The following is an 18,581-nucleotide window of genomic DNA, read 5'->3' as shown; positions in this document are numbered from 1 at the left end:
GCTGATAGGACGATAGATATTAGGATTCAATTTGTTCTCTTTTCAAAATCGGTGTTACAGATGCTGTTTTCCACATAGGAGCAAAATATGTAGTGGTGAATGATAAGGACATAAATCCCATATAATGGGTAAGCTAAAGCGTCAATACATTCTTTAAAAATAAAGAAGATCTTAAGTCGAGACCAGAGACGAATTATTTTTTAGGCTTTGAAGATGATGTTTAAACTGTTTCAGGGAGATAAGGATTATATTTTCAAGGAAAGAAGAAACTCGTGACGAAGTAATATTAGGCAACTGATGATAGTGGGTTGGACAGAGAAAACCTTAGAGAAAGTACTGGCGAGGACCTTCGGCATTCTCATAGTTACTTGGGATATATCCCCATTATCATTTTCCGGTAAAGGTATAGAAACTTTTGTTGTCAACGAAGATCTAATATACTTGTACAATTTTTTACAGTTATTAACTAGAGGCCTATACTCTTCGTAGGCAATACGAGCTTCATGTAAAGATTCTTTAAATCTTTGGCAAAGTCTCGGATGAATTAGTAAATCCTCTATGCGATTTGTACGTCATTATATTTGTTTCCACATCTTTCTTTTATACTTGATCCGATATATTAATTCCTCAATAATCTAAGAGTTTAAGTTATTTTTGTATATGTTTTTTTTGAAGGTACTTTGGTTTTTGCAGAAAATTAACAACGTGTAAGAAAATTATCCAGAATACAACTGGATTCCCTCATGTCGCATGTCGCCGAAAAACATCCTTCCAATCAATATCAGCCAGTTGGGGATTTGCATTTTCAAAATCAATTATTTCATATACTGTCTTATTAACATTAGGTTTAGGAGTACAGTACCTGTAAGTTAAACTGAATATGAAACGTTATGACCTGCATGATCTGAGTTAGCTACTGGAGGGCTTCTTATGGGATGTGTTAATAAATGGGGATCATTAGAGAATACCCAAGTCCAAAATAGATGGTAAATTATTGATTCTGAAACGAGTCGGCTCGTTATGAAATTAATGTAACATTAGAATTTAATACAAAATCTGTAAATACATGTTTGGAAGTTGTTAAGCCACTAGGTGGATCAGTTATAGGTCACGAATGTCTCCAATACCAATCAGATTCTCTATCCTAGACAGTTCATCAAGTGATGCGATAGAGGGACTCATCATCTGCTAATCTAGAATCACCAGGCCGATAAACACCATACTAGGTGAAAAAAAAAAGAGTTTTATGACATATTTTTAAGTCAAGAAGTTCCATATTAGGGACAGTAATATCAAGAGATGTAACAGAGAAATTATTAGTGATTTCTGAAGACAGTAGATACATAGTTCCTCCTCCACTAAAGAAAGTCAAGATTTAGGTTTTGAATGTTGTATAAAAATCATTAAATTTGGAATTTTAATGTAGCTAGAATTAGGTATAGAAACAGAGCAATTATGAAAACCTGAAATATCAGAATTAGTGACGAAGGTTTACATTTTCGGACACCTTGTATATATTTTATGGTTAAATTTTCCTCTCAATTCTATTTTCTCTATTCCAGTTCCACTCGAAGTTATTTTTAGGCGTTCTATTTGATTCGGAGTCTTATTGTCGATAATGGAAACGTTTTTTAAGAGACGTTTTGTAAAAGTTTCTTTTTGTTTTTCAAAATACGTTTGGCTTCATGTTTATTTTGCATAATGACTTTATCATCCTAGGGAAGCGATGTTTGGTTTCTTCTAATCCTGAAAAATGTGACAGAAGTGGAATTACAACATTACAGTATCTAAAATATTTTTTAATATTCCACCATCGTGACTTTTCTTTGTTTCAATGTTCTCCTGTAATTTCTGGTACACCCCTAACAAAAAATATTCTTAGCCCGGTTAATGCGATCAACTGCTTCATTTGCTATAGTATCTGTAAATTTTTGAGATGAAGAATGATCCTCAATAGATAACTTAGCAAAACTTACGATGTTAGAGCAGCAGTTATTGCAAAGAATTTAATTCCACGGAGCTTAAGCCCTTGTAACCGCGATCTTCGACTTGTAGATCAGTGCAAGCTAGATTGTATGTTCTGTTTATAGGGTTCACATTGAAGTTGTTTTGATGAATCTAGATCATCGATTGACTTTGAACAGTTAGTGCAGGTCGACCTGGTAGGAGCAAGCAGAGCAGCAGTGGTGAGTAAATCGCCGTAAATAGATATAAACAAAATAAAAAGACTCGACCTTGCAATCGGCTAAGATAATCCAAAATACGGGGTCTTTGATGCACTTTATGAAGAAATAAAAACACCACTGGCAATAGAAAATTCTTCTGTTTAAGCTGATAAAAAATGTTGGTTAAACTCAAACAATAACCCAACTGTAATTTGTAATAATTCACTGGGAAACGTAAATGCTGCCACACACACTACGATGGCTCGATAGAAGATTTCTATAGCCTCGATATGGTATAAGTTTTTCTATAGTTTTTCCTAACTATAGTTTTTTAAATTCCTCGGTACAGGGGTTTTGTTTTTCCAATCTATTATTTTTTTGAGCTGGTCTGCCTTTGTATTTTGTGTGCAATAAGTTTTTTTATTTTAGCACCATTATGCCATTCAGTTGTCTTACTTTACTTTTATATGCTCAACCAAATTCCTATATAACCAATACCAACAGTTTCAGTCTCAATATTTTTTATTACTGTCGGCATTACTCCAAACGTCTGTCGAAATTACCTTGACTGATCTGGTAAATACCTACACCTTGCTAAAGTTAGGAAAATATATTTTTTAAACATTGACACTTGTTTTAAACGTTTATTACGTCTCTTATCAATGCCAAAAATTTCAATTTCAGTATACGTATTTTCACAAAAAACGTAACTGATATGCTTTAAGGTGTCGGAATTCCCCCGGTCTACCCCACATGGTGAAAAACGGTACCACTCAACTTCTGCAACATCTTCTACAGGCTCCACTCCATTCTTTCCTGTTTTCTCACAAGCTGCATGTCCATTTCCCTTTCTCTGGTTCTCTGTGTCAATGTCTCAATGCTTCCATAACCTTAGTCAAGGTCTTCCTCTGATCCTTTTAATTTGTGGTATCCAATGATTGCCAACACTCCGTAGGGAGACGGCACTCTAAGAAGAGAAGATCCAATGTTGTATCTATTCCAATCTTTCCTTATTATTGCAAGTGATCATATCATCATTATTTGGTTATTTTAATGTCTTCGGTATTGTATGCTTGAAATTCATGTTATAATATTCTATGTTTATTTTCTGTATTTTATTTCTATTCTAAAAAATATTATATTTAGCTGCTTTATTGCTCTTCTTCCTTCGTTGTTTATGTATTTAATTGATTCACCCCATTCGTCAATCATTCGTAATATACATATAGTGATATTTGTAATTCTTATATTGTATTTATCTCTTGTCTATCTTAAGCACGATACTTTGTTGTCCTCCGCCCATACACATCTATTCCCTTTTGTCAATGGTTACCTCTCCCCCCAATTTTTATATTCTTCTTGTAATTTTCCACATGATATATGCAGGCGCCCTCATAATACTGTGCAAGTTCTACCTAGTTACCTGCAAAGGCATAATGTATACATAGTTTATATTAATAGTTTTAAATTGATACAAATTTATTGATGGAGTTTTAAAAATTCGAAATACTCTATTACATTACAAATAAATAAACAAAAGCGGAATGCATGTGTTTATTAAAGTGAGTTTCTATAATAATTTATCAATTAGGTGTTGATTGGTGCTGCTTTGAATAAAATATAAACTACTTGATCCCCCATCGGCATTTCACAGTAGCTATTACTTGTTCTGTTTTATCTGGACTTGAATCAATTACAGCAACATATGACCAAGATGATTTAAGAATCTACAAAATACAAATAGCTATATTATGCAATAATAAAATACAAACGTAGGGAATATGAATCCTTATTACGAATTAAAAGTATTTATGAATATCAATACATCAAAATAACCTTGCATTATATGGGAAAAAGGGTTTTCGATTACATATATTATATATATATATATATAAATATATATATATATATATATATATATATAAATATATATATATATATATATTAATATATATATAAAATAGTTAGGTATTATTGACTGACACGTTATGTAAAATAAAGTTTTATTTTGAGGTTGCAGTCATTAATAGGGCAGAAAAGTGAAACTCTTTGTTCTTTAATCAAGCTTTCGCAAAATTTATTTGCTTCTTCAGGATATGCTAAATATGGTATCAGTAAATACAATGAAATTATAATTAAAAACATTGTATAAAACTAGTATAAAAAACTTACAACATGAGGTTAATCCACTACATTTTTAAATTGACAAAACATTAAAACCTTAACTTATTAAAATTATATAGTTGTAAGTACAATATTTTAATTTTATTTAATTTTGTATAAATTCATTATGACATTGATTATTATATTGACGTTTGATTTATGTCAAAAAGACACTCGTTTCTGTTTATTATATTATCTTATTTTGTTGTTGATAACCAGCTCTTGATTGTTATTATGGGTTACGTACAAAGACGCGCCAAATATGAATATTTAAATTTTTTGGAAATTATAGTATTTATAGTCAGAAAATCTAATATTAGAAAAGTATAGTATTAATTTTCGTAAGACAGAATGTAATTATAGATATGGCTTAGTTTATCAATATCAGTTTTTTATTAACGCATTAATATTTATTTATGCATACATTTCTAAGAATTCTCTTTTATTTAATTGGTTTTCACGTCTTAATATATTTGTTTCATGAAATAAATGAATGATTTTTATTAATTGCATGATCCATTAATGCACACGTATTTTTATTATTTCTAAGATCACTTTTATGTGATGTTGGTCTGCCTATTAGATTTCTAGATGTGTGTCCGATGTATGACATCACAATTTTCGCATGGTATTATATAAACTACATTTGAGCTTTCCATAATGCTAATAGGTGATTTAGTTTTTTGTATATAATGATGCTAATGTTTTAACATTTTTAGTTGCAATTTTAATACGAGAATAGTTAGCAAAGACTTTAGTTAGTTTGGGTGTTAATGTTGGTATGTAAGGTAGTGATGTGAAAGTAAATTGAGATTGCACGATTTGTTGATTTGGTTCTCTTGTTTGATTCATCATTATTTTAATTGGGTATGAATTCTCTAATAAAATGTCTTTTAGTTCTAATAACCCTTTATTGATGTTATTGATGTGTGATAATTTGATTATTCTGTTTTTTAAAGCTAATATCAAATTTATTTTCATATGATGTGGATGTTGTGAATGATAATTAATAAATCTGTTACTAAATATAGGTTTTCTGTACCATTCAGTGCTTAATACATTTTGTGCATTACGTTTGATTTTTATGTCAAGTTATGGGATGCTATTTTCTATCTCTTTTTTACATGTAAATTGTAAATGTTCACTATAATTATTAAAAGTTTGTAAAGTTTCATTTATTTTGTCTGCAGGTAAAGCAAGTATTAAGTCATCCACATTCATTTGAAATTAAATTTGATATTAGCTTTAAAAAACAGAATAGTCAAATTATCACACATCAATAACATCAACAAAGGGTTATTAGAACTAAAAGACATTTTATTAGAGAATTCATACCCAATTAAAATAATGATGAATCAAACAAGATAACCAAATCAACAAATCGTGCAATCTCAATTTACTTTCACATCACTACCTTCCATACCAACATTAACACCCAAACTAACTAAAATCTTTGCTAACTATTTTCATATTAAAATTGCAACTAAAAATGTTAAAATATTAGCATCATTATATACAAAAACTAAATCACCTATTAGCAATATGGAAAGCTCAATATTGTAGTTTATATAATACCATGCGAAAATTCTGATAAGTCATACATCGGACACACATCTAAAAATCTAATAGGCAGACTAACATCACATAAAAGTGACCTTACAAATAATAAAAATACGTGTGCATTAGTAGATCATGCAATTAATAAAAATCATTCATTTAATTTCAATGAAACTAATATATTAAGACAAGAAAACCAATTAAATAAAAGAGAATTCTTAGAAATGGTATGCATAAATAAATATCAATGCGTTAATAAAAAAACTGATATTGATAAACTAAGCAATATCCATAATTACATTCTGTCTTACGAACATTAGTACTATAATTTTCTAATATTAGATTTTCTGACTATAAATATTATAATTTCAAAAAATTTAAGTATATATATATATATATATATATATATATATATATATATATACATATATAATTAAAAAACGGATTAAACGTTGGTATAGGTATCGGAGGGGTTGCTCTTTTGCTGATAGGAGCAAACCATTAAAATCTCCGGTAAATGCCCGCACCCGCACTGAGGCAGCGTGGTAAGGTACGTCTCACAACATGAACGAGACATTCAAATCATGGCTCTCATTTTCCGTAGGCCCAAATTACTCCGAAATGGGAAGCTTTCGGGATCAAGCCAGGAGAGCGGAGGGTGAGGAAATAAGACAATAACATTATAGCCACATATAATTGTTGCTCGCTATCAAATCAATCCAGACTTGAAGAACTGAAAAAAGAAACAGCAAACATAAAATGTGACGTCATAAGAATCAGCAAAATAAGACGGAAAAATGACGAGCTATTGGAATTAGCGTCAGCAAACACATTCTACTACCAAGGCACATCAATAGATAGAACAGGCGGTATTGGATTCCTAATCAACAAGAAATGAAATCAAAGAATAGTAGAAGTCAGATAGAGTACCTAGTTTAACCTTACATCTATCAAAGAGATACAATATACAAATTATACAAATATACGATCCGAAGAATACTCACACTGAAGAAGAAATAGAGGAACTCTACAGTAACATAAATGAGGCATTAAATGCTAATAACAGTCATTTCAAGTATTTAATTGCTGACTTTAATGCCAAAATTAATCACAAAACCAAGAGTAACCGATATAAATATTAACAATCTAAAAGAAAACTCTGATCACTACCAAAGGACAATTGATGAAAGAATACATAACCAAATCAACGGCTTTCAAATAATGGAAATCATCCTTGATAGTACCAAAGAAATCGGAGGCCCGCAACAACAAAATCAACATAGTAAACTGTCTGATGAAACTAAAATAATGCTAAAACAAAGAAGGGAAATGAAAGTTAGCAGCAGCATACAGAGAATACAATACACAGAGCTTTGTAACTGCTGCTTCACCTCTTGTCCTCAGTAGGCTAAAGCCTACATATATCGACTTTTCTGACATAGGATGTCGGTATATATACGTTTACAACTGAAGTATTACGTCATTCATCCCTATATGCAGTCGTTTAGATACAATTCGACCCAAAAGTGCCTGCCAATTGTGATATTTGATCAAGATGACGTGTAGGTGATCTTTCTGTGGACCTTTTTCTTTAACTTCTTCCTATCTTTTTCTAAAAGTGCCTATCTTATGATGGTGGCGAGCACATTCACCCTGTTTTCTCTCATCTTGTTTTATTTACTGCAGCTCAAAATAGATCACTTTACATTAGATCTATCTTTATAGTCGATTTCCTATGATTGGCCAGCCAGGATATACTTTTGCGAATCTAAGAATTCTTATGCGTATATTGATACTTTAGGATATATTACAGAGAATCTTTCTAAGACCGGTAAAAGGTCCGCTTCTTCAATCAAAGTGTTTATTTCATAGCCATGATACTAGATTGTAGCGCAGTTAGTGTATTTTTGCACTATTTCGAACGGTGTATTTTTTATTGTAATTTGACCGGTTATGTTGATGTGCTCAATAATAATCATTATTTTTGTCTTCTTACAATTTAAGTTTAGGTCGCCTTAGTTTTTTCAACATCATCCATTATTCTTTGGAGCCCCTGCACACTATCTGCGAGCAATACAGTGTCGTCTATATATCTAATAATGTGTATAAGTTGGTCATTGACTATAAAACTGTCTTCTGATTTGTCCAGAGATAAAAATGTTTTCAGAGTAAATGCTAAACAGTACTGGTGACAGTATACATCCCTGTCGAACACTTTTTCCAACTGTAAAGATCTCGAACAGTTCATTTTCGAATGAGATTAGTGTTAAATGCTAACCATTGATTCCTGATGGTTTTACGATATCAATTACTTTCCCATGTGATACTTTGTCAAATGCCTCTATTCGAAATCGATGAAACATGCAACCATATCGCAGTTGACATCCCTCGCTTTTTGTATTAGAACTTGCAAATTAAAAAGTGTCCTTACCACGTTCTGAGTCCTGCTCTGAATCCAAATTAAACTTTATTTAGGTTGTTTTAATTTGGTGTATACCCGCGAGTGATTGATAGTAAGGAGTACTTTAATTACATGGCTCATCAAACTAATGTATTTGTTTTCTTTACAATTTCTAGCGTTTCTTTTTTTGGAATTGATATGTTCAGGCATGTTATTCGTTGAATAATATTTGCTTCCTTGCCAAATTGGTACAGGATTTGAATGTTCTACGTACTGATCCTTTTCACTTTTGGGAGATTATTGGCTGGTATTCTCAGCCCCCTATTCCCACTAAAGGGGTGCCATCGACTGCGAACCAGTTCTTTTAAATTTTCAGCCATTGTGGTATCCTGGCGATATCCTAACAAATCTTTAATCATATCGTGGTAGGTGGTTTAAACAACGAGGTTCGATAGAATAGCTAGCTTAGTCACCAGACCTCACACCATTGGATTTTTAGCTGTGAGGTACTTGAAATCTAAGATTTACGCTACATCACCCGATAGTATTAACATTTTAAAACAAAGAATTGTTGAAGAATGTAGGGAAATTTCACTCGAGACATTTAAATGAGTAGTGGTTCTTAAATCTTTTTTAATTAAATGTAAACTTTTAGTATTTATTTAATCTACTTATCAAAATCAGTTTAAACCAAAACAACATTAGTATGATTCAATATGTATTACCAATAGCATTTAAACGAGAAGTCACTTGTCATAAGGTCCTATTTAAAACTATCGGTCAAATAGGCTCTTCAACGTCATCTATGAATATTACGTCATCTGTTGAGAAGCCTACGTCGCGTCTGTTTATTTCTCCACCAAATTACACTATTATAACTATGTACAACCATTCAAAAGGTATGAGGGGGAGGGCAATTTTGAAATATGAAATATACATATATTGAAATTTTATATAAATATCAAATAAACCTCATTATGTGACGAGACAAAATAAAAAATAAAATTCCTAAAAGATCTAAAAATATTCATTTTCTTATAAAGCTTTAATATTATTTAACTTACTTTTATAAAAGTATCCAAGGATAGCGTGAAAAATCCTCCAGCAGTTATTTGGGTGATCTTTTGTGTTCTCGTCATGAAAAATATTAAATTTTTCCTAACTTTAATATTGTAGTTTAACCACTCACTGTGATATGCGGAACTCGTCAATTTTCTGCTCTAAAATTTTCATAATTAAACAAATTTAACTTTGAAAGATTTAATTATTTAACCATTTTAATTTTAAGTTTGTAAACTTCAGCGCTAACTTGATATACAATAGTGGCAACGTAAGTTATTCTTTAGTAACAACAAGTTCGTTTATTACGTTTTGATTTCCGTAGTAAATATTTCTCAAAGGACAAACTTTTTTAACCCAGTTAGTGCAAATTTTTTGCCATGCTTTCCTAATTATATAAAAAATAAGGATGTTGTAATGTATCAGCCACATACCCAAGGGAAACAACCCCACCCCCCAAACGCAATCGTTAATCAGTTAGCCGGTATGTAACAAGTCAACATAGCAAGAAAATAAAAGAAACAAAATAAGGGGTAGTTAGCCTAGAAAAGAATAATTAAAATTAATTAAATATTATTTTCATACTCCAAATTAAATAAAGAATAAATCCGACACAGTTTAACGTATACATTTCAAATTAAACAAAGAATAACAATTTGACCTAGTTTTGACACAAGTCGGCGGGAAGATAGTCAGCTAGCCCGGGTCAGCAGTAAGGTTCTGGCTACCGAGCCAGGCAGTAGAGTTCTGGCAACCGAGCCAGAGAGTAGTGCTGGCGACCGGTGCCAGTGGTACTTCGGCGCCCAATCAGTCAACGCGGAGGGCTACCTAGGGTGTTACTCGATCAGAGTTACGGTGTGTTCAGCTCAATTATCGTGATATCGTGTCCGACGGAAGGTAGAGAGTCGAAAATACGAATTTTTCGTCTCGCTCAGTACCGCCATAACGTACAGTAAATTCCAGCGTTCATCCAGACTGTTCCTGAGTTCCAGTTTGGACTACAAGGCGTATTCGTTAGCTAGGGCCTAAGTACGCTAAGGTAACGAACAATATATACTAACCATTTGGGGGAAACAATTAATAGTAGGTTGTCCGCCTTTTAAACTCCCTTAGTAAAATCTCTTCTCGTCTCCCTTCGCAAAATTTGATAACCAATACTATCTTTCTTGTACATCTTGTGCAGTAGTTGTAAGTTTACGATTTGTTAAATACATAGTAAGTTGAAAGTGGCTTGTTTTTTTTACCGTTAGATAGAGACAAGAAAAGAACACATTTTTGCTTTGTACATCTTCCCGGTTTCTAACGCAAGGCAATAACCTCTGACTCTTTACAGGGCCTACATCGGAGTATCCTTCAGCCCCTATCCTGTTTTTTCCTACCCTCTTGTAAATCCGCGAGGGCGAAATCACTACCTATTCGAACTAATGGACCAGTATGCCTCAAATTCGCACTCACAGCTAAATCTCCTTTAAACACAGGGGATATTACAGTGGTGACAGTGCTAAGCATCCCTTAGCTTCAATCATCGTTAATTACAATGTTTTGTATTTCCACTTTTCTGTCCTAGAACACTGTTTACAATGTTTAAATCGATACAAATTGCCGACAGATATTTTTCATACTTAATTTTTTGAGAACTAGTGATTTTGTTTGAAATTCCTTTTTCACACTGGTAGAATGAGTATTAACCCAAATTTATTACTATTGTGTAAAAGGACACATTTCATGTCAAACTACATTTTCATTTTTTGATAAAAAGGTGCTATTCATTTGGTGTAAATGGTATATATGTATATAAAAATACTATTTTTTATATATTAGATTATTTTCGTTAAATCTGGCGTCAAGTAATCCTCTCATTGGATATATTAAGGTTGTGAACAACATCATTTAGATCTTATTAACAGAAACGTTGAGGGCTTCCCGATTGCAAATATTTAACGCCATTAAAGAATAATGTTTCTTTCTCATCTTCTAAGAGTATAGGTGTAGGCAGAATGTGGCACTGACCTCCTTGTGAAATCTATGACAAGTAGCGTCTATTTTATATTGTTGCGATTGGTGTCCTTAATGTCTCGATTAAAAAAATATCAATTATCATGAGGGTTTTTAAATTCTCCCAAATCATTTATATTACAAACTTTATGCACTTCCTTTTTTCCATTAACTATCGTGGTGCCAAATGTGGAGCCCAAGATGAAGTGACAAAATAGACCAGATGAACTATTTCACAAGGTTAGAAACAGGTTTTCTGTTTTCTTTCCAAATATGTTTACCACAAAAGACCTCTGGTTGCTTTAAGCAGCCACATCTGATTGTGGATATGTGGGTGCCATGATCTTATTTATTTTGTTACTAACCACTGTCAACAGGCATATGCAACAATCTCTCACTATAGTTCCCAAATGAACTTAAACTGTAGGACTTAACATCAGTTTTTTGAAGTACAAAATCATGAAATTTACCAAAAGGAGGAATTAAGAGGGATTACTCCCCTACGCCTACATTGTACACGTTTAAAACAAGTGAGTAAAGTAAAGTATCTTAGGGTAATGTTAGACTCAAGGCTTACTTGGAATCAACAGATAGAATAAATAACCAAGAGAGCGGTAACTACGTTCATGGTAGCCAGACGCACTTATGGAAAAATGTGTGGTTTAAGACCAGACATGTTATATCGAATTTATAACATGGTGGTAAAACCCACAATTACATAAGCATTGGAATGATGGCCAAAGGTGCAGCAAAAAAGTGCCATCCTTAAATTAAGCAAGGTACAAAGACTTGCTTGTCTTGGAATCACAGGGACTATGCGGGGCACACCAACGGCAGCTATGGAGGCCCTACTGGATTTCCCTCCTTTACATATAACTATATGAGGGAAGGCGATGATGAGATATTATAAACGGCGAGAAAACTTGAGCAACGTCACCGTAGGATCAGTATTTCTTCTTCTTCTTCTTGATGTGTCTATCCGTTACGAATGTTGGCGATCATCATGGCAATCTTTATCTTATCTGCAGCAGCGCAAAAAAGCTGCACAGATGTTGTATTGAACCAGATTCTGGGGTTCTTTAACCAAGATGTACTTCTTCTTCCTGTGCCTCGTTTTCCAAATATTTTTCCTTGCAGGATGGCTTGAAGGAGAGCATATCTGGATTCATTTCGCGTAATATGTCCGAAGAATTGTAACTTTAGAGATTTGATGTTGGTCAGTACCTCTCGGTTCTTATTCATTATTCTGAGGGCCTCCTCATTTGTGACTCGGTCGGTCCTCGGGATCTTAAGTATTCTACGAGAGATCAGTACATAGAAATCTAATAAATAAAACTAGGGATGCCAAAGTTTCTTCTTCTTTTTGTTCTTTTTTTTTGTAGACATGACTGTCTTTAAATGTGCCTTTAGTAAGTTGTCGTTCCATCGTTTTCGTGGTTATCCTACTGATCGTCTTCTATTGAAGAGCCGCCTCTTGTCAACTTTACCACTATCTTTGTTGTCATTCGGCTTATATGATCGGTCCATTCTGCTCTTTAATTTCTTACAAAGCGCTTGGTGTTCTTGCATCTATGTCGGGTTTCTGCCGCGTATGTCATTATTAGTCTAATGACTGTTTTGTAAATTCTGCCTTTTATTTCTTTTTCGGTATTTTTATTACTCCACATTGTTTAATTTAGGTAACCTGCGGCTTTTATTGTTTTATTTACTTGATCTTTCACTTCTGTTTCGAAGTGATTCCTCACTAATCACCCATTAACACATACCATACCTCAATTTGTCCCCTCATCATTTTCTTTCTTTTTATTCATCAAACCCCTTCCTCTTTCACCACCTTATCCCATTGTACATTCTTATTTCTCGTCCTCCTGCAGTCCCTTTACGACTCAATTCATCCCATATTCTTTCCTTATGTCTCTTACTTCTTGGGTCACCTTACTTTGTCTTACTTGAACTGTTCTTCACCATTATTCTTCACATTAATCTTTAAACTTCAACTTCATCATTAAAATTAAACTTAATCATTTATCTTCACTCATCCATTCGATACTTTCAGTCTGTTGACTTCATTACCACCTATACTACATATTTCTTTAACACATAGTCTCTATTATTTCATTCTTTCTCTAATACATATTCACATACATATCATTTTGTCTGATTTCCATTTACATATTTAAATTATCTAACTTTGTTCATGTCGTTACAACAACATAGTATTAAATTTCTTTTGCCTGTCTTATGTTATTCAACCAACATTTTACATTTCCTCTTTGTTTTATTAACAATTTCATTAATTCTTTTAGCTTCATTTACATCCATTTTGAACAATAGTTAGAATATCATATTCTGTTATCATATCATCACATACATTTTCTTAATAGGCTTATTCATTTTACTATTTAACTTTCTAAACTTTCAGATATTTACGCACCAGGTCCCTTACCGTCATTAGGCAATTAGGCATTACCCAATCAAAACAACCTGAGAAGAACCACGTGTTCAAGTCGAGCGAAGAAACATGTTGCTCTTTAAGTATTAAATTGTTATCCAATGTCATCGACCTAGAGTCACATTAGAATTTAAATTTGGAACAATGTAAAACCATACATTGATGTCACAGCTACAATTTTAGTATTAGCTTCAATTACAAAAGAAGGCACTGAAGATGATCTGATCTAGATCGAAAACGTCAAGTATGCTACTGTATAAATTTTGACGACACTTTTTCAAAGTTTTTAATTATATGTTTTACACCTAAATACAAATGTTAAGTGTTTTACTTCTGTATAAGTTTTATATATATATATACATACACCAAATATTTTGTTTAGGTATATCTTCTTATGTGCTCCGGGGTTCGAATCCCACCGCCGGCAAGAACATCTAGACATTTTAAAAATGTCTATAGGCCCCAGGTCGACTCAGCCTGAATAAAAATGAGTACCTTGGGTAAAAACCAGGGGTTAATAATAGACGGTTGAAGCGTAGCACTGGCCATGTTACCTTCCTTGTATACCGTAGGCCCTAGATATAGCAGACTACCCTGCTATACTCCCAAAGCCGCGACAGCGGTATAAAACAAGAGACTATTATTATTATTATATATATCTTCTTATGTTCAAACATTAAAGGATGTTTTATTGTGTATTTGAAATTTCTTGTGGTTTCGACGATTTTCTTTGATTGGGGATACGTAAGTGGCGTAATTTGATGGCCATCACTTTGATCTGTCTTGTTTATTTTCAAATGGGTACCATGATTATTTATTCTCAGCTAGTTTTTTAGTGAGAGCTTGATACATTCTGCTTCTCTAACATTAATCTTAATTCAATATTTTTGTCATTGATTACTCTTATTTGGAAATTACTTATACCGATAGATATGAGTTCATGAAGGCTATTTCAACTTCACATACAAGTAATAGAGGTAGGGGATATATTTTTTAGCTTTTTTTAGTTTACCTAATTATTAATCTTCAGTACTTGTTTTGTGGATGGCTTGAAAATGTAACTATATGATTTTCCTACAGCTCCTCTATATCACCCAGTTTCTTGAGGCAATTCTTCTTTATCGATAAAATATTCTACTACCTGCTGTTCTATTCTTTTTTCATTCCCTGGTATATTCTTCGTTTTTTTTTCAATTATTTTGGATTTATTTTAATTATTATTTCATTGCAATGTAAAATTATTGTTCATTATATGATCAGGCACAATTTTCTTGTTTTATTCTACTCTGAGATAGCGCGTTAATGTACTGCGAACAAACTTCTTTGATCCTTATAAAATATAATAGCACATCACAGACATATATAGCGAGAAAAGTAAAATTAATGTATGTAATTGGTATATTAAAGGATTAAATAGACAACCTTATAAAAACTAAGAGACCTACTGTAGTAAATCAAAAATAATTAATCTTATACTCTAATAAACGTATATACATACCTCTAAAATAACTTCGTTACCAAAATAACAAGAGGGAAATATTTCCAAAAGCATGCAGTACTGGTAAAGTGCCATCGAAAAAAATCTCACACTAGTAATAGGTACCTTAAACATAAATATTTTGGTTTTAATGAGGAAGTTGTTCATATAGACATATTGTCAACAGTTTGTACTGATAATTACCATAGTCATTTCAAAGAATGTAGCGCAGAAGACAAATACACTAACAAGAAATTGAGCAAATAAGCTGGTTGCGAATAGAGATGTTATTTCTTCAGCAAATCTAAAATTGAAATTATTAATTTTATATATAAAAATAAATTTGAACTAAACTGCACAAGGAAACTGAATTCCGGTAGTTTACTGTATACCATATATCATGAACAATTTTTATTTAAATAATTACCTAATGAAATGTATATTAATTTTAAAACCGCATCACAGAATATATTTGGAATAACTATTTCATTATTATGGAAGAAAGCCACTAAATATATGAGTAAAAAGCCTTTAAATGTAGATAGATTAACTTTGAATTACAAAATCGTCGCGAAGCTTTCCTCAAAGTTTTAAATATTGGTTTAAAGCACCTACCAAAGGAGGTCCACGAGTTATTCTATTGCATGCAGGTTTTTCAGTAGGTTTTTGTCCTCGCACACACCGTGATTTTATCGCAAAGAAAAATGACGAAGACCAACACGATAAAATGAATGTCGCATATTTTAAGTCGTGGTTTAAAGAGACATTAATACCAAATTTACCAAATATTGGTTGCAGGAATTTCATTGTAATGGAGAATGCATTGTATCACATCCGTAAAGAGAGAAGCATTGCGTGCTTTTAAAGATCAATACTTTAATCTTAATCAATAATAATCTTGGTGAATATGTTGCACAACATAATGTTTCTATTTTAAGGCTTTTCTCGTATCTAAATTGTGTAGAACTAAGTTAAGCGATATGTAGCTACCAATAATATCACTTTTAAAAATGAAGAGGTACGCCAGTTGATCGACAACGATCAACGATCTCTTTTGCTACGAGAGTAGCAAAAGAGAATTCGATATCTCGGATGTAGAGGGCGACATTAGTATAATTAGATATCTGTGAGTAAACTTGATAACCTATAACCAATTAAATACATTTATCAGTCCAATCAGAGTACGAAATTTTCGGGTGTATATCGAGTATTTTTGGGTATTTTTCCGTTGGAAAGCTTTTTGAAAGCTTATGAAAATTTGGAATATAAATGCACAAACTCTAAGTCAAACTATTTATATGTTACAACTATTCCTGGCCACAGTTGATACATTTAGTTTTCGTACAGACGCATATTGAGTAATTGTCCAACTGTCCAAAATATGAAAATGGCCACTTTAAACGTCAATAACTAAAAACAATTGAACATAGATATAGGATATGTGATACACGAAATAATATCTATTACCTATCGAAATTTTACTAATCATAGCTTTTCATCATAGGTTCCATTCTGTATAGCTATCAAAAAATGTAATAAATAAAATATATTTGTTAGTTTATACTCCAGTCGACAAAGACGAAAACTCACTGAACCTCTAAAAATCAAGCTGAATTTTGCTGAGAATGTCAATTTTGGGATCCCAAATAAGATGCAAAAAAATTTACTGCTTTTACACCCGGGCTTATCCCTAAAACCCTCCTCGTAGGGGGGTAAAAACGCAAAAAAAACGATTTACCAATAATGTGTACCGTAGAAGAAAATGTTTTGAATCAAAAATGTAGTTAAGATAATTTTAAACAAAAATAATTATTAGCACTTTTTGTGTAGAATGAACCGTTCTCTCACAAACAACCCTAAAAGCGACCGTGGATTTTGAATGTCCTGTGATTTTAGTGATCTCACGAGAATCGTAAAAAATTGCAAAAATCGCGCCACGTTTATTTATTTAACACTTTTATAAAAACTGAATTTATTCTCGGCAAAATACAAAACTACATACGAAATCTGCACTCTTAACCTTTAAAACGCATTTTGATTTTATTTTTGTCGATGGGACACTTGGATAAAAAGATATCGAGTTTTTACCGTCAAACTGATACACATTTTATTGAACATTGATTTCGCGCGCATAACTGACATTAAAAATCGACGGTCGCTTCAAGCGTTGTTTTTAGGAGAACGGTTCATTCTATACAAAAAGTGCTTATAAACATTTTTATTTAAAAATTTTTCAGCGACATTTTTTATTTGAAATATTTTTGTATACGGCATACAGATTCTTGGTAAATCGATTTTTTTGCGTTTTTATCCCCCTAGGAGGAGGGTTTTAGTAGGGAGTAAACTTTTTTGCATCTTTTCTGGGGTCCCAAAATTAATATTTTCTGCAAAATTTAGCTTGTTCGTATGATTTTTAGGGGGTTCACTCTCTGACGACTGGACTATTAATAAATTATACAGTTTTAAAATAATATTCTCGAGAAAATCTTTTTTATTCAAATCATGTTTCTTATTTGACTACTGTGAGACAAATATTTGTAAATATATGTATTTTACATTTAATGTGTAATGTCTCTCTATTTCATTCTAATTTGCATTATAAATTAAAATCAAATAAGTTAATTTTACTCGGAATAGAGCTCGAAAGTGAAAATCTTTGTACCGTTCTGTACGTGATCACTACTTGGACCTGCTTGTGTTGATCAGTACATGGCATGAAATCCGGCAATGTGCATTCCTACCTTAACCGTACTGCACTCTAAGTATGAATTTCACTATAGATAAATATTGTTTTGTAGATTTCTTAAGCTTTAGTTGCTACTTCATTACATTTTTATCTTATAATTTTGAATAATAATATTATTTAATATTTTATACTTACTCCAAAATAGCTTTATGATGTTCGACACATTCCTTTAGCTTTTGGTTTATAAGTTCTTGCTTTTTTTGCATATGTCGAAAGTTACAGCATCTTATTTCCTTTAATTTTTGGTTAGCCATTTTAGTAATATTTACTAAGGAATCGTTTAGGATATTTAGTTGTCCACATACAACCATTATTAAACCTACGACATATCCTTTATATTATTTTAAGCAAGTAAACAGTAATTCCAAAAAATATATTCAGAATAACCGTAAATAAATTCTAGGCCTTTGAAATGTGGATCTACCGGAGAATGCTCAAAATTTCATGGACATCGCATACCTCAAACGAAGAAGTGCTGCATAGAATAGGCAAGGAAAGAGAACTTTTTAACACAGTAAAAGTTAGAAAAACATCATACCTAGGCCACATAACTCTGAGATAGCGCG

The 18,581-nt window shown here is 32.3% G+C and overlaps 1 protein-coding gene across 1 annotated transcript; it reads right to left on the bottom strand.

Annotated features, from left to right (window-relative positions):
• Nucleotides 1-3,790: 3,790 nt before the first annotated feature.
• Nucleotides 3,791-18,346, bottom strand: LOC140431777 (odorant receptor Or1-like; the record flags this gene model as incomplete). The annotated part of the gene is made up of 5 exons (XM_072519658.1): nt 3,791-3,892; nt 9,351-9,506; nt 15,291-15,395; nt 15,474-15,573; nt 18,151-18,346. Coding segments are annotated over 5 exons (659 nt in total), but the record flags the coding sequence as incomplete, so codon positions are not given.
• Between the last annotated feature and the right edge of the window lie 235 nt (nt 18,347-18,581).

This window comes from Diabrotica undecimpunctata, unplaced genomic scaffold, assembly GCF_040954645.1.
Source record: "Diabrotica undecimpunctata isolate CICGRU unplaced genomic scaffold, icDiaUnde3 ctg00001220.1, whole genome shotgun sequence".
NCBI classification, from domain to species: domain Eukaryota; kingdom Metazoa; phylum Arthropoda; class Insecta; order Coleoptera; family Chrysomelidae; genus Diabrotica; species Diabrotica undecimpunctata.
Note: the sequence above shows the minus strand (reverse complement) of the source record. Positions and strands in the feature narration are given on the sequence as shown.